We start from the raw sequence: 18,223 nt of genomic DNA, 5'->3' as shown, positions 1-18,223 counted from the left end.
AATTCTTTCGCCTATAGCTACAAGCTACATTTTTAGCGAATAACATAGGCTATATATTTGTTTATTTATTTATATATCTAATATTAATAACATTATTATACTTTCAGACACCGCTAGTACTGTTTTTAATCTATATTTTCTAACTTCATATATATCCTGATAATATATATATATATATATATATATATATATATATATATATATATATATATATATATATATATTATATTGTTGTAACAAATATATATATTATATTATATATTATACAAAAATGGCACGCGTAAGCATTAACGATTTATTTGCCGTTTTTGGAACAATTTATATTTCAGTATATAAAATATTCATTTAATTATTGATAATTTCGGTTGATATTTCATCCATATCTCATTACAAGCCTTATATCTATTTATTTCGACGAGATTTGAAAGCTAGTTTTACTCATATCCCTTTAAATATCATTTTTTTTTTAATAATTAGGAAAACTAGACTAATTTCTTGATAAATAATATGATATATAGAGACTGTATATTTTAGAAACATGTAAGAAATGTATATGACCTTATAAACATGTAAGTGATTTCAATTATTAAAACAAAACCCAAGCTCCGCCGCGACAGTTTGCACTGCCGTGACCAGGATTCGAACCTGGGTTACTACGGCCACAACGTAGGGTCCTAACCACTAGACGATCACGGCTATCGGAGCTGGTGGTTTTATCTTCTAAAAATGCAACCGCTTTCTTGAGTTGTTATTACGCTTCTAAATTTAAAATGGTCGAAGCGAACGACTTTACAAACGGGCAATGCTCATTTGCTTTTGGCAGTATTACCTTTTACATTAATCTGGAGCACTTTTTTGCCTCGAGCAACCGTGACGTAGCGTGTAATCGAATTTGTAATTGCTCTTTCGAAAGCAATACAATAACTTATTACCCGGGGCGGATACTTTGTTATCTATCTAGGTCAATATTATGTCAATGTCATTGTATATCTGACAGGTGTTATACTCGTAGTGTGTTTTCCTCATCACCATCTGTTCACTCATCATCAGTCCACTGCTGAACATAGGTATCACTTATTTGTGAGGTTTTACCAATAGTTGCAATGTTTACCATGTTATTCCTCTGTACCCTATAAATTCACGCCATATCCCACCCTTCAAACCGAAACACAGCCATGCAAACACAATTAGTTTACGGTTGAAACGCGAATGGGACAGAGGTATCCAAGCAAACAACTTTTGTACAAAGTCTCCTTCTGGTGGTAGATAGCGCAGGACCGTTCCTTATGGCAGTCTATGTTATGATATATGTCAAAATATATATAAATCATCATTTACCTGTTAACTGTCCACTGCTGAACATAAGCATCATCATCATAACATCAAAGGGGATTTAAGCAGGGCGGGGGGGGGGGGGGGGAGGGTTTTGCCACGCTTGGTAAGCGGATTGGCAACCGCAGTTAGGCTCTGGTGACGTTTTAAGACGAACGCTGCTGTCCATCTTTTGACTATTAAATTCGTTTTGTCACCTCTAGCTATAGCTATATTTATAAACCATAAATATAACTATAAATATAGGTTAGACCATGGTCCATAGACCATAGACCATTTGCTAGAACCATATGTCTTATCACTACATAGTATAAAGTCGCTGTCGCTGTCCGTCCCTATGAATGCTTTAATATATATATATATATATATATATATATATATATATATATATATATATATATATATATATATATATATATATATATATATACACACTATTTCTATTTTAACGGTTATCTACACTCATATTATAAAGAGGAAAGATTTGTATTTTTGTGTGTATGTTTGTAATGAATAAACTCAAAAACTACTTTGCCGATTTCAAAAATTCTTCACCATTAGACAGCTACATTCACCCTGAGTAACATAGGCTATATTCATTGCTAGAAAAGATTAGGGATATTCAAGGTGTAAAAAAATGCTATAAAATATCTTTCGTGGCGTGCGCTGCGGAAACTATTGGTGATAGAACAAAAGTATGTTCTACAATATTGAAGAAAATATCAATAACTACAAAAAACTTCGCGATACTATATGTCCAACTATTATCGTTATGTCAGAATAATTACTTTTTAAAATGTTATAAAAATGTCCACCCGTGCGAAGTCGGGACGGGCCGCTAGTAATTAATAGATTGGATATAAGATATGAGTGGCGCAGACAATAATACAATTATTATCGTTAATGGACGGCATTTGATGTAATTTTTATTTGAAAGCTTCCAAATTGGACACTTACAGTACTTGAGATTAAATTAAACACTCCATAATAGATAAGAATGGAATACATTGTATATGTAATATACGTTAATATAATATATCCAAAAAAACCAGAGGGAGACTTTGTACAAAAGTCGATTGCTTGGGTACCTCTGTCCCATTCGTGTTTCTACCGTGAAGCAGTTGTGTTTGCATGGCTGTGTTATGGTTTGAAGGGTGGGATATGGCGTGAATTTACTGGGTACAGAGGAATAACACCTGAGTCCTCAGGAATGGCAACGCATGGGAGGTATCATGGGCGAAACAGTATACTCTGTTATGTCCATGGTACTGCTCATGTTTATAGGCGACGGTTACCACTTTCCATCAGGTGGGCCGTCAGCTTGTTTGCTATTCTAAGTATTTTATATCTAATGCAATCTGAATTCATTCTAAATACAATAAAACCAAACAGTAATTGAATTATTAATAAATCCACATTATAACATTGACGTAAAAAATATTTCTGTATGTAATATGGAAGAGGAGAAAGATATGTCAGAGAAAAATTCTACAAATATCTTGTAAATGTCATTTAGGAGGTATCGGTGGTTACCCTCGCTTTGTAATATGTGGCATGTTCAGTCAGAGATTGGAATACCACGAACATGTCGCTATCAAAATTAAAATCTGTGATATCTCATCGCAACGAGAAGAATGTGTTTGATGCATTTGTAAAGAATTTATATTAAAGAAAAAAAAAGTAAGCTCCGCCGCGACAGTTTTCACTGCCGTGACCAGGATTCGAACCTGGGTTACTACGGCCACAACGTAGGGTCCTAACCACTAGACGATCACGGCTGTCGGAGCTGATGACGAAAATGTTGAAAATATCGTACACTTTGAATAAAATAAATGCACATTCACCGTAGAATGCGTTGCACAATCAATTTTATGGTTGAGTGAGTAATGGCTTCAATTAACGGCATATTTTATCTCTTGTGGTCAAGCGAATGCTTTATGGGCAAATTACATTATCCAAAATACCGTATTTTAATTGAGCACCACCTAATGTTGTTAAAAGACTGGTCGCATTTACATTAGATGATCTGGAATGCTGTACTGGTTGGTTGTGGTGCTTACACAGTGTTGTCAGGTTTTCCTGATTAATTAGAATATTTTTTGATTGTATTCTTGATTTCATTTAGAAATATAGTAATAATTATAATTTTTTTTATACAACTTAGAATGGCCAACAATCTGACGGCCCACTTGATGGAAAGTGGTAACCGTCGCCTATAGACATGAGCAGTACCGTGGACATAACAGAGTATACTGTTTCGCCCATGATACGCCCCGATGCGTTGTCATTCCTGAGGACTCAGGTGTTATTCCTCTGTACCCTGTAAATTCACTGCCATATCCCACCCTTCAAACCGAAACACAGCCATGCAAACACAATGTGTTTGCATGGCTGTTAGAGACAATTAGAGACAATGTGAGCAAAGGTAAATTTATTTTTAACAGACATCTCATCTAGTTAACCTAAAGTAGTGGTACAGGAAAGCTAATTATAATCACAGTAGCCATACAAATACATATAAAAGTATCATGTGCATAAGAAAAAGAAATATAGAGAATGTATAATATAACATGTAACAATTACCTATTTATATATAATTTATTTGTAATAAAAGAAACTATCTAGTCAACTGAAAAGAATAAAGCTTTGAATTATAATTAAAGGTATAAGATTCCTTTAAAGAAGGCCACCTAGTAGGTAACATAAGTACCTGTAAATAAGTAAACTGAAAAGAGTAAATGTTGAGTTTCTTATGGGTTCTTCTCAATAGATAACAACATTTCGAATCCAGCAGAAGAATCATTTGAAATGACGAATTAAAAATGTTTGTAAACAAATCTAATTGAATAAAGATTATTATAAAACTAAGTAGATTATTATTAAACCTGCTAGTGATTGATTTAGTGTTTTTTTTTTATTAAACAAAACAATTCATTACAATTTAACTTATAAGCTATATTAATAAAATCACGTTGATTTATTAATGAATGCCCTTTTCTAATCTGCTATTTGTACTTATTTACGTCAACTAGCTCTGAGTTGACTTAATAATAATAAAGATAGAAAATGTTTTATATATATAATATTCTAACAATTTAAGATAGACAGTTTTTTTATGCAACTTAGAATGTCAAACAAGCAGACGGCCCATCTGATGGAAAGTGGTAACCGCCATGTTATTCTAACATCATCCGCCATGGGTTTCTAACAGCCATGCAAACACATTGTGTTTGCATGGCTGTGTTTCGGTTTGAAGGGTGGGATATGGTAGTGAAGTGTATGACAAAATTTAAAGAATTTATATTCGTCAGAGATAAATCGAATCTTAATATCATGAGATACAATTTTCTTTAATTTACATACTTGCTATACTTAGAATTACCATACCGCTTACCCTTAATGCATTTTACATTTTCCAAACTGGAACAGTAGCATTTAGAAAACAACATTTGTTTACGTTATCCAAATGAACACGCTGGCTGATGTAGTTCATTGCACATTGGACGATCTAAACGGCTCTTAAATATAACTGTAGCATTTTCTTGGAACGATTTGATTGTAGACAAGTTGACCAAGGTGAGTGGTAGTCGTCGTGTCGCCTCTATAGGCGACACGATGGTTACCATTAGCCAGCAACCACTATAAACAGCGTCATGGACAAAACAAGTAATAGGCAGTATTTCATCATACGTATAGGGGAGAGTCGGGTAGCCCCGGCCGGCGGGTACCCTCGGTCAGTGCTAGTTACAGGAAAGTTCGCACACATACATGCACAAGTGTCACATCCACACGACCGCAGCACCATTTAGCCGTATATTCATATCAAACGCGCTGCGACTGATGTGCGAACAACACGTGACATTCGTTTGTTTAACAGTACCTATACTTTTGTGTGCGCCGTTTACTTTTTGAGTGCGGTTATTGGTTATACAATGTAAGTACTTCACCATAGTATATTACTAATTCTGTAAGTTAGTCATTATAGTTAACAAATTAGGTAAATACTTGACGTTGTTTTTATTGATATTTCCTATATGAATAAAAACATAGGATCGAGGCGGTCGGGTACAATCGGACACTTTTTTGTCGGGTACCCCGGACATTTCTTTTATGACGAAATGTTTAGTTTCTTGGATTGCATAGTGAAATTAAGAAACGTGGTAGTTTCACCATGTCTGTTTGTCTATGCATCTCTATGTTACAGTCTTTTTTTATTACAATGTTGAGACAAGTGTATAAAATCTTGTGTCTTTTGCAGATAATGCCAAAATTCAAAGGAAGGATTACGCCTAGAGGAAATTGGGACGAAAATAAAATGAAACAGGCTATAAGATGTGTACTGGAAAAAAAGATATCGGTGAGAGAAGCAGCTGAGAGATATGATGTGCCGAGAAGCACCCTTCAGGATCGGATAAAAGCTGTCGGTAGTGGACAAGAAGCACAGTTCAAGCCAACACTAGGGAGATATGAACATACCTTCTCAGAAAATCAATCACTGCAATTATATAACCATGTCAAAGACCTCGATAATCGCCTGATGCCGCTGACCAAAGTAGAGTTTTTGAAATTGGCATTTCAATTTGCAGAACGTTTAAAAATACCTCATAGGTTCAATAAAGAAAAGAAAATGGCCGGCAAAGATTTTTATTATAGCTTCATAAAGAAATACCCAGATATTGCTCTCAGAAGTCCAGAGTCAACCAGCATTGCAAGAGCCGTTGGGTTTAATAAACCACAAGTCTATCGGTTTTATGATCAGCTCCACCAACTACAAGATAAATACAAATTCCCTGCCTCCAGAATATACAATGCTGATGAAACGGGGGTCTCCACTGTACACAAGAATGAGAAAGTTATTTCTACTAAGGGAAAAAAGCAAGTTGGCAAGTTGACTTCTGGTGAAAGAGGACGAAACATTACATTGATGTTTGCTATGAGCGTGTGCGGCCATTTTATACCTCCACTTTTTATTTTCCCGAGGAAAAGGATGGATAAAAATGGTCGTTTGATGATTGGAGCTCCACCAGATAGCATTGCTATTCCACACGAAAGTGGTTGGATGAATGGTGAGATATTTTTAATGTGGCTCCAGCATTTCAAACAGCACGTACAGCCTTCGAAGGAGAACCCTGTCCTTCTGATTCTCGATGGACATGGAAGCCATAAAGAGTTGGCAGTGATAGAATTTGCTCGAGCTAATCACATCCATATGATTAGCACTCCACCACACACAACACACAAGGTGAAACCTCTGGACAGGGTATTTTTCAAGCCGTTTAAGTCTGCATTTGGTTCAGCAAGCGCAATGTGGATGAGACAAAATCCAGGGGCTAGGATCACTGATTATGACATCGTTGCTTTAGTCAATTCAGCTTTCGTTAAGGCAGCGAGACTAGAAATAGCACAGAATGGGTTCAAATGCACAGGGATTTATCCATTCAATAGGGAAATTTTCAGTGATTTGGATTTTTTGCCATCATTGATGACCAATATTGAACAGGAACCAGCTTTTTCTGAAGAGACAGTCGTGGGATCACAGTTATCAACTAGTTGCAATCAGCAGAAATCCAGATGCTGCAATCAACAGTCATCCTCTAGTGGTACCCAGCAGCCATCCACAAGCTGCACCCAGCAGCCATCCACTAGTTGCACCCAGCAGCCATCCACTAGTTGCACCCAGCAGCCATCCACTAGTAGTAACCAGCAACCATCTACCAGTCTTATATCACACCCATCAGCCAGTGGCAATACGCAGCCATCATTTATGCCCGCATCAACGTCAGAAATTACAGAATCAACTGCACCTGCTACTGTAAATGAATTGCTTAAGCAGTTGTCCCCTCTTCCCGATGCATCCAAGAGGCGTCTTGCAGCGCGTTCACGAAAAACACAAAAAAGTGAGATTCTGACATCTTCGCCCTTCAAAAATGCGTTGGTAGAGAAAAAGGCTGCGACCAACACAACCAAGGCTGCAACCAATAAAACTACAACGAATAAAAGAAAGGCGGCAACTAATAAAATGAAAACAAAGAAGAATATTCAAAGTTTGACTCAGCTAGAAAGAGACCACGATACAGAATGCATCATTTGTGGAGAAACGTTCGAGGAAGATTGGATCCAGTGTCATAGATGCAAAGACTGGGCGCACGAAGCGTGTGTGGATATTGATCCATCGCTGGCTTACTACTATTGTGACGTATGCAAGGCTAAAGAACGATTTGGTCATCAGTAATTCTATGTCCGGGGCTACCCTCCAAAAATTATTTTAACAAATATTGAAGACTGCTTTTGAGACTTGATTTAAGCTAATATAATAAAACTATCAGTTTCTAACTTAATTAATATTATAAGATATATGTTTAGTTTAAGTTAAAGTTTAAAAATAAATGTTTATTTCGGTTGATTTTCAAGATATCATGAGTTTTATTTATGTGGCCGAGGCTACCCGACTCTCCCCTACATATTATGTATATATGTATATATAAAGAAAGTAACTTTGTTTCATTGTTACCGCTTTAATATCTCAACCAGTTGTGATGGAATGTAGTATATTTTCATGTATTGTATGAGATGAAGAAGGTATCAGCTTTTTATCCCGGTCAATCAATATACGGTGATGCGAACGAAACCAAGGGAAACGAAACCAAACTAGTATCTAGCCATATAAAACCAATCCCTTCTCTTAATCCTAGATATACTTATCCTGGAAATTTTTGTGGTACTAGTGAAGTCATGATTTAGCCTTTTTTAGTATTCGAGTATTTTGGTACTTATTAAAAAAAATCTAATTCTGTTCTCGCATCACAGTACTCGAACTAGTATTTAAGTACTTATTTTCGAAGCTAACATTTAATATTGATAATAAATGTTCAGGCATTTAATAATTTTTTGTTTACTAATTAAGGAAATATAAATGAAACGATGAAACAAAAATATAAAATATACCTTAAAGATCCAATTAGAATTCGAGTACAGCAAGAACTCGAAACTTGTATTCGAAAATTGTATATCCGAATTTTGTATAGGTATTAAGCATTTATCTTCACTGAGTTCATCTTTCCGATGAATATGGGTACAGCCCCCAGAGACCACGGCTGTCACTGTCGAATCCCACATCCTTCCACTTAGTAACATCCTATCCCTTTCCTTAAACTCGTTTAATAATCCACTCAAAATTCCAGTCACCAACTCACTTGCTCACTGTGGTAACTTACAGGCATAAACTCTCCAATAAAAAGGACCAACAATAAATAGGCCTCAGTGCGAAAAACTGAGGATGTTGGAAGGTATTGGTGAAGGCCTATATCCAATAGTGGATAGATACAGGCTGAAATGATAATGGTCGAGTACTCGAACACAGAGTACTTAGTACTCGGCACATCACTGGTCACACAGCACTATCACTGGTACTATGTAAACAATATATAGCTAAGTAATTCGTTCACAAAATATTTACTCACCTTTCGGGACCCTTGTGCCAACAGGTCAAGACTTCCCGTGTCATTATTAAAGTATCAGGGATTCAATGCATACAGTTAGAAAGACAAGAGCTATTTAAATATTTAGTCGTTACTTTTTTTTGTTTTTTTTTTTTGTTCTATTTGAAATATTTGATAAATAATCCTGATATGTTTTATGGTCATAATAATGCATAAAAATGTTAGAATATTTTTGTTTTTTATTTTCACGGATTATTTATTTATCACTAGCGATCCAGCCAGGCCTCGTACGGTTTTTTTTTTTTTTATTTAAAATAAATTATATGTCATTCGCTGAATTTTTTAAGCCCAATTAAGTAGTTTTTGAGTTCATGCATTCATAAATATAATTGTATTTTATTTATCTTTTTATACTGCCGTATCGTATCATACATTATCAGCCGTTAACTGTCCATTGCTGGACATTGGTCTAATTTAGTTAGCTTTTATCCAAAATTATTTTAAAATAAAACCAAATATTTACATTTTTATCTGAGCAAGCAAACAAGTTAACTTCTTAATTTGTTTGTTTACCTGATTAGCATACTTACTTTACATACAAGTAGGTATGTATTTATATATTTTTATTTATTTGGGTAGGTGTTTAGGTTATATATACATGTGAATGTGTGTGTATATATAATACATAAAAGTATAATAGTTTTTCAATAATTAAATAATTTAAAGAATTTATTTAAAATTTAAGAAAAATCTGTCACAAAAAAGAATTTGATTCAAAAATAACTGCATTAGTAAAAAAAAAAAGAAAACTAGTTAAAAACTGTATTATAATAAGTAGAAATACATATTTACATTATTGCATGTATTACTTCTCCATATGCATTTTAAAATGACAGAATTTTCATCGTGCCTCCAATCAAACTATTTATAATTGCTCCTCTCCATCCAAAGGTTGCCTGGAAGAGATCGCTTTTAGCAATAAGGCCGCCCATTGTTTTCTTACTGTAATTATTACTTGTAATTGTTTGTATTTATAATACATTTACTATTGTAATCTTTTGGAGGAAACAATACAGAGTATCTATCTATCTATCTTGTTTGTTCGGTGTCTAGCTCAGTAAAGTCATACCAGGATTGTTTCCAAAATACGACAGGTAATCGTATAAGAAAGCAGATTACACTTTCTGAGAAAACCAATAGTCGTGGGCATTGCAACGACGAGGAAGCATTTTGAATAATTCAACATCTGTCTCAACAGGTAGTAAGCATTAGATAGATTGTTTTTCTTGAAATTTGGTTATGTATATGTAGATAATACTTTCTTATTTAAATATTTAATATTATAAATAATGACTTTTTATTATTCTAAGCTGTATTTATCTTTGTAATTTTATCTTTGGCTGTTAAATTGGTTACACAGGTTACACTCTGGGTTTGTTGTGCGCGTCCGTGTAGCCTAGCCGTGTAGCCTTCAGGCTGTAGCTGAATCTCAGTGCTTTGCTTTTAAGCAAAACTACCTTCGTGTTTCTAATTTCCGCGCATTGTTTGAGAAAAGTACTATACAAGCCTTGGCCACAACTAGGCATTGATGGACTCAAGTATATGTGCCTCGGCTGCGCCTCGGCCCACATTTGCACGTTCGTCCATAAATGCCTCAGTTGCTGGCCGCTGCAGTAATATCTATCTATCTATCTATTTCTAGTTTGATCACAAGAGTCTAATTTTTATTCTAATAAACGTCAATATAATATCATTATAGCATTGACAAAATATAGCAATTATAACATTATGTTTTTTATCATCATCATCATATCAGCCTTTAATCATCCACTACTAAACATAGGCCTCTCCCTAGGGGAGTTTTGCCAGTAGTTGCCACGTTTGGCAGGTGAATTGCCAATCACAGTAAATGGCTTTGGAGATGTTTTAAGAGGGATGCTGCTGTCCATCCCTCTTCCATTATGTTCTTTTAGTCGCCTCTTACGACACTCACGAAATAGGAAGGGATAACCTATTCTATGCCGGGACCACATAGGAAATTATGTATTTCCTTATATGTATATATACATCGAAAATATAATATTTGAACAAGTACATATATGGAATAATAAAGATGCTGACAGCACTTTGTTAACGTTAAACTTTTAAATAACTTTCCAAACTTTTCTCGTTTACATAGGCCATACAAATAATAGAAGTGTTCCAACTTTTACAAACGGTTTTCTCTAAATTGACAAAACATATTAATCGAACGATTCGATTATATAACGAATGATTCGATTATATAACGAATGATTCGATTATATAACGAATGATTCGATTACAAAACGAATGATTCGATTACATAATATAATTTTACTAATTATTATATATTTTTTTTATTGGGTGATAATGAAATGGTAACGCTTGCGCTATCGGTATACACTGGTGGGGCACCAGTAAAGGATGATAGGTGAGGATGAAGCAGGTCAGTTAGCCCATTGTGATGAATTCAACAAGAATGGTTCACGATGGTTTCCAGGGGGAACCACGTGGAGATCGACCTAATAGGGCATATTGCTAGCATTGGGGCTGTCAAACTTCATTGCTAACAATCCCTTTCCCCCCAAATGATTATATTAGGTACATTATGTGTTATATGTTAACAAATTTGAACGCATTAGCTTTTCAACCGACTTTAGGAAAGGAGGTTCTCAATTCAGTTGTATTTTTTTACGTTTGTTACCTCCGTTATAAATCAATATGGAAAATTCTTTTTTGTCTAAAAAGATATACTTTCAGGTAAGTATATTTTTTTATTATTAGATTATCATAAGATTATCAAAATTTATTTACTAGTTTCGTTTTTAAATCAAAATTGTTGGTGTTACCATAATCAAAGTCGATTATTTTTTATTTAACTTAGAATGAGAAACAAGCTGACGGCCCACCTGATGGAAAGTGGTAATAGTCGCCTATAGACATGAGCAGTTACCATGGACATAACAGAGCATATTGTTTCGCCTATGATACCCCCCATGCGTTGCCAGTCCTGAGAACTCAGGTGTTATTCCTCTGAACCCTGTAAATTCACTGCCATATCCCATCCTTCAAACCGAAACACAACCATGCAAACACAACTGTTTCACGGTAGAGACACGAATGGGACAGAGGTACTCAAGCAAACGACTTTTTTATAAAGTCTTCCTCTGGTGAGATATTTTTTTGTAACCCAATCTTAAATTAGTCGATGGTATTATTTATTGATTTTACAAAATTAATTTGTAATTACAGTACTCCTATACTTTTTAAGCCTTATATTGTTGGCCAACTTATTGTAATATAGTATACCAAGTGGTTTACATTCGTACTTGTTCATGTTAATCTGAAACTTCGATACCGCGAGATCTTACATAAAGTTTGGAATTTTATCAGTACAGATGTTTATTAAATTGATACGTCTTCTTCGATAATCTTGTTTTTGATGGGAAATACGAGAAATATTATTTACCAAATACATAACAACAATAAACAACTTTTAAAGGCCCACTTGGGTCTTACTATGCATTTTTTTGTTGGAAATGAGATGAATATTTAAATTAGTATATGAATAAACACCATAGTTTTAATGAGCAATTATTAGCCATTATCCGTCCACTGCTGGACATAGGCTTTCCCCATAAACTGCCACAAGGAAGGGTCCTGAACCACCTGCATCCATTGACTGCACTGATGCATTTGGGGTCGTCACTCCATCTACTCGTAATAGGGGTCGTCCTACATTGCAGGAGGAATTGCACAATGAAAAGATTTTTACTAAAACTATTTGAAGAAAGCTCGTTCTGAGCCTTTATTTGAAGCAACAACTTTGTCAGAGATGGACTTTAAATACTACTAGCTTTTCCCCATTACTTCGTACACGTAGATTTCAGAAGTAGGAAAATTTTTAGAAATAGGAAAGAGATCATTTCTAGACGATGTATCGAGACAAACTGTATGCCAGATTTTAAGTTAGACCTTCAGAAATATAACTGTGAGAGCCGCATCAAATTTGGTGTAATAGTTTTTGCGTGTTACCAGTACAAACATACAGCTATTTGAAAATAAAAAAAAAAAACCGATTGCTCTTACTAAGACCCCTTATATCAAATTTTCTCAAATATATTCCATATACAGACATCGTCTAGTTTCAATTTTATAATTTTGCTATATAAGAAAGATTACCGAATGAATAAATTCCCTTTAAAGAATGATGCGATTATAAAACAATAATGAATGTTTAATTTATATTATTATGGTTGGAAAAGGTACAGCTGAAATAAATTGGAACACGTACCTACATCTGAAATTAATTAATATTTAATGCTGTATCTAATTAAAGTAAGATATGTTTAAAGGTTTATCACAGGTATGTTTATATACATAAAAGAATACAGATATTATATTGGTTAATTAATAAGAATTATTTTGTTTAATTCCACTACCATTAGTATTAAACAAAATAATAATAATAAATAAATCGAAATAAAATATATAAATAATTCTAATTAACCAGTGATATTAATCTTCGTAAAATAACACCTGTATATAGATATTATTTATTAGATAAAGGTATATCTTTATGTATCCGAACCTCAGAATTTGAACATACATTCTGAAGAAATAAATAATAAAAAGGGTTGTTTATAGCTTCGATTGAATGGTTTCTTGATATTTTTCCTTGTGCTTACATCGCATCTATGTCTACCTATTCCTATAGACTCTGACCACCCCAAAAGATGTATATTATATGTGCCTAAAGGGGGAAATGGGTAATTGTAATTCATAATAACTGTACAGACATGACATTCAGTCACATCCTTACTAGATTACTAATTTTATAAATATGAAAGTATTTTTTTATACTACTTAAAATGACTTTAATTTTTATTAAAATTTTTTTTATTCGAATAAACTTGTTTACAATTATTTATAATCGTCATTTTTATATTTTCTTTTTTTTATACAACTTAGAACGACAAACAAGCTGACGGCCCACCTGATGGAAAGTGGTAACCATTGCCTATAGACATGAGCAGTATCGTGGACATAACAGAGTACACTGTTTCGCCTATGATACCCTCCTTGCGTTGCCATTCCTGAGGACTCAGGTGTTATTCCTCTATACCCTGTAAATTGAAACATAGCCATGCAAACACAACTGCTTCACGGTTGAAACACGAATGGGACAGAAGTGCTCAAGCAAACGACTCTCGTACAAAGTCTCCCTCTGGTAAGTTGGTTTGTGTCACTTCTTAATGCGTTAAGAGTTTAACCGATCACAATGGCAATTAGTATACATTTACTAACTGTTCTTTTAAATCTTAGTTAACAGAGTAACTGTTGAATTTCTTGCGAGTTCTTTTCAACAGATAATAATTTTCAGAACCATGCATTCATATAAAAATACCAGAGGGAGACTATGTACAAAAGTCGATTGCTTGGGCATCTCTGTCCCATTCGTGTTTCAAACGTGAAGCAGTTGTGTTTGCATGGCTGTGTTTCGGTTTGAAGGGTGGGATATGGCGTGAATTTACAGGGTACAGAGGAATAACATCTGAGTCCTCAGGAATGGCAACGCATGGGGGGCTATCATGGGCAAAACAGTATACTCTGTTATGTCCATGGTACTGCTCATGTCTATAGGCGACGGTTATCACTTTCCGTCAAGTGGACCGTCAGCTTGTTTGTCGTTCTAAGTTGTATAAAAAAAAGAAAATATAAAAATGACGATTATAAATAATTGTAAACAAGTTTATTCGAATAAAAAAAATTTTAATAAAAATTAAAGTCTTTTTTTTTCTCTCTCTCTCTCTCTCTTTTCTTTTTTTTTATTTTTTTTTCTTTTTCTTTTTTTCTTTTTACTTCAACTACTTACTCATAAGAATAGGTACAACGGCTACTTTGTAAACAATGTTCATTGAAGCTTAATTTGTAAAACTAAATAAAAAGCTTATAAAGGTCTTAAAAGGGTCTTAGAGTAAGTTTCCCTTTATTGCACGGTTTGATGTTAGAATAATAAAATTGTTTGTAAAGTAAGTTAAAATGTTCTAAAAACAGCGATCTCGGTAGTGTTTTTTTTTTTAATGGGTGAAAATGGAATGGTAACCTCGCCTGTGATATCAGGATACGTTGGCGGGGGACTAGTGAGAGATAATAGGTGAGGAAAGGGATTGTTAGAAATGGAGTTTGACAGCCCCATTGCTAGCAATATATTAGGTCGACCTCCACGTGGTTCCCCCTGGAAACCATTGTGAACAATTCTTGTTGAATTCATCACGATGGGCTAACTGACCCACTTCATCCTCACCTATCATCCGTCACTGATGCCCCGCCGGTGTATACCGATAGCGCGGGTGGGGTTACCATTCCATTATCACCCAAAAAAAAAATAGGTGAGGTGGAATCCAGGTTAGTTAGCCCATTGTGACAAATTCCACAAGAATTAACCACGATGGTATCCAGGGAGAACCGTGTGGGGGTCGACCTGACGATCTTCGTAGTGGTAAACTTACTGGATCAAGACAACGCTAGTGACTGTAAAAAGAGTCGATGTAAAATTTTATACTTCATAATTATAATGCATTTAGATAATAATATAAAATTAATTGTATTGCTTTATTATTCATTTGTATACGGATATTTGAACGTCGCAAGAGTCGTGATCTAGATACGAATAATGCTACTAAAATAAAATACAGCTTTCTCGCTACCAAACCTAACAATTAAAGCACTTTCCAAATTGGTTGCTTTGCATTAATCGATGAATGCAACCGTAATTTTAGAAGGTAAAGGTATCAGCTCCGATAGCCGTGATCGTCTAGTGGTTAGGACCCTACGTTGTGGCCGTAGTATAACCCAGGTTCGAATCCTGGTCACGGCAGTGAAAACTGTCGCGGCGGAGCTTATTTTTATTGCCAGTAGTTGCCATGCTTCTCCGACGGATTGGCAACCGTAGTTAGGCTTTGGTTTTAAGAAGGTCTCATTTCCACCATTTTGACCATTTAGTTCCCTTATTCGCTTCTCACGATATGCACGGTAAAGCAATGTGTAGGCCATTCCATGTCGGTCATTTTTTCTATACTTTTCTTTTTTTATGTATTGTTATTGTTTTTCATTTATTCCATCAATACTGTAATCGTTTATTTCATATGGTAAATGTGCGTAAAATAATCATATTGTATTTCTTTCCGCACAATTTAATTACTGCATTATTTAGTTTATACATAAATGAGGGAACCACGTTAATATGTAATCTAAATGGGTATGGGTATTTAATTACTACTATTGTTAAATATATATAATAGTTCAGATTTTATTGCTTAATTTTAAAATTTTAACTCATATACAGCATATTGAATATTTTTCTATAATGTATCTTTCATCGATATTTATTTATTTATTTTTAGGAAAATGTACAGTCTGATTGTTTATAAAATATGCTGGTTCTTGTTGTTATATACATATTATATTATTATTTATTAATTATATTAATTGTAAGTAAAAATGCCGTCTGTTGACTTGATATTATATATATTTTGTTATAATTTATTTTTTTATCATATTTCTTTTTTTTATAAAAAAAAACTACATATATCAATGTACGAGAATGTATATAAAAAGGTTTATTTTGAATACTGATTTAATCACTATATATATTCAAATTATATTTATGTTAAATCACAAATAGTTTTCACATTTGCGTAATTATATACCTAATTAGTTTTTATATATGTAAAAACAATATATAAGTAAATAGTTATTTTTATATTCTTATATAGAGTATGCAATCCCTCGAGAGTTCAGAGGATTACATGGGCGATACCGAAAAACAGCGGCAATCGTATATAAATGGAAATCTTTGACATGGTATCGTATGGTTTTATCGTTACGATATAATAGGAAATAGTCTACGTAATTGTAAGAGAAATACGCTTTTATATTTCCGTGACTTTCCCAAGGGACTACAGTATGGGGTTTTTCAAAGAAGAGGCAAAGAGGTTTCCTCAGGATTGTCAACACACGCGCCTTAATACTTTGATATTAAATATAAGTACACTCGCTGTAATAGCAGGGGTTTATAGGTAGACATACTTCTTACCATCAGGCTAACCGTATGCTTGTTTGCTACTTCTATAGTATAATATATCATCATTATTGTTAATAATGCAAACTACCAATCCCATTGCTAGTAATAAACCCTTTTTTTTTTAACGGATGATAATAGAATGGTAACCCCACCCACGCTATCGGTATACACCGGCGGGGCACCAGTGAAAAATGATAGGTGAGGATGAAGTAGGTCAGTTAGTATGGCAAACAAGCTGACGGACTACCTGATGGAAAGTGGTAACCGTCGCCTATAGACATGAGCTGTATCATGGACATAATACAGTATACTGTTTCGCCCATGATACCTTCCATGCGTTGCCATTTCTGAGGACTCAGATGTTATTCCTCTGTACCCTGTTAATTCACGCCATAGCCCACCCTTCAAACCGAAACACAGCAATGCAAACACAACTGCTTCACGGTAGAAACACGAATGAGACAGAGGTACCCAAGCAATCGACTTTTGTACAAAGTCTCCCTCTGGTATAAGAACTTATAAAAATGTATAATCATTATCATCATACCAGTCTTTAACTGTCCACTGATGAAAATAAGCCCCTCCCTTGGGGAGTTCTGCCAGTAGTTCTACGCTTGGCAGGCGCAGGCAACCGCAGTTAGACTTTAAAGATGTTTTAAGAGGGGCGCTGCTACCCATCTTTCGCCTTTCCTTACTCGCCTCTTACAATACCCACGGGGAAGGAAGGGGTAGCCTATTCTATGCCGGGACAACACGGCCAGAAATTTATATTACCAGCTTAGTAATATGAGCTATATTTTATAATATTAAAAAAAACGTGCAATGCCCGAACAAGTCACTAGTTAAATAATAAAAACGCCTAACGTATAGCTAAAATAAAGAAAAGTGACTGTGAAATAATAAATTTTCATTATATTTATTCTAGCAATGTAATAAGATTCGAATGCCAATAAATTAATCCCCCAAATGATTTATTCTTGAGGGAATTTCATTTATACCCGGATTCTATTCAGGGAAAATGAAATTCACGGTCCATCAATTTGTTGGATGAAGTTAAATGATTAATGGTTTCTAAGGTGTTGTACTAAATCAAAAGGTTCATTCACAATAATTATTTTGAGACATAATTAGTGATTTGTGTTAATGAACACTGAATTGGTTCAATTTTTAATAATAAATGTAAGTGTAGCATAATCACATATCCTGTGTTTTTTCTTTAATGGATGATAATGAAATGGTAACGCCTGCGCTATCGGTACACACTGGTGGGGCACCAGAAAAGGATGATAGGTGAGGATGAAGCAGGTTAGTTAGCCCGTCGTGACGAATTCAACAAGAATTGTTT

General features: G+C 34.5%; 1 protein-coding gene and 3 non-coding genes across 4 annotated transcripts; 2 read left to right on the top strand and 2 right to left on the bottom strand.

The window, feature by feature from the left end:
- Nucleotides 1-624: 624 nt before the first annotated feature.
- On the bottom strand, nt 625-696 carry Trnah-gug (transfer RNA histidin (anticodon GUG)). The gene has a single exon. It is a non-coding gene; the product is annotated as a tRNA-His (tRNA).
- Nucleotides 697-3,038: 2,342 nt separating this feature from the next.
- On the bottom strand, nt 3,039-3,110 carry Trnah-gug (transfer RNA histidin (anticodon GUG)). Its single transcript has one exon. It is a non-coding gene; the product is annotated as a tRNA-His (tRNA).
- A 1,936-nt stretch (nt 3,111-5,046) lies between these two features.
- LOC128200223 (uncharacterized) lies at nt 5,047-7,744 on the top strand. The gene is made up of 2 exons (XM_052892927.1): nt 5,047-5,266; nt 5,591-7,744. The coding sequence occupies exon 2, from the start codon at nt 5,594-5,596 to the stop codon at nt 7,562-7,564; it is 1,971 nt and encodes a 656-aa protein (XP_052748887.1). The 5' UTR covers nt 5,047-5,266; nt 5,591-5,593; the 3' UTR covers nt 7,565-7,744.
- A 7,854-nt stretch (nt 7,745-15,598) lies between these two features.
- Nucleotides 15,599-15,672, top strand: Trnah-gug (transfer RNA histidin (anticodon GUG)). The gene has a single exon. It is a non-coding gene; the product is annotated as a tRNA-His (tRNA).
- The last annotated feature ends 2,551 nt before the right edge of the window (nt 15,673-18,223 follow it).

This window comes from Galleria mellonella, unplaced genomic scaffold (assembly GCF_026898425.1).
Source record: "Galleria mellonella isolate WM207_F2 unplaced genomic scaffold, CSIRO_AGI_GalMel_v1 utg171, whole genome shotgun sequence".
Lineage (NCBI taxonomy): Eukaryota > Metazoa > Arthropoda > Insecta > Lepidoptera > Pyralidae > Galleria > Galleria mellonella.
This window is presented reverse-complemented; position numbering and strand designations above follow the sequence as displayed.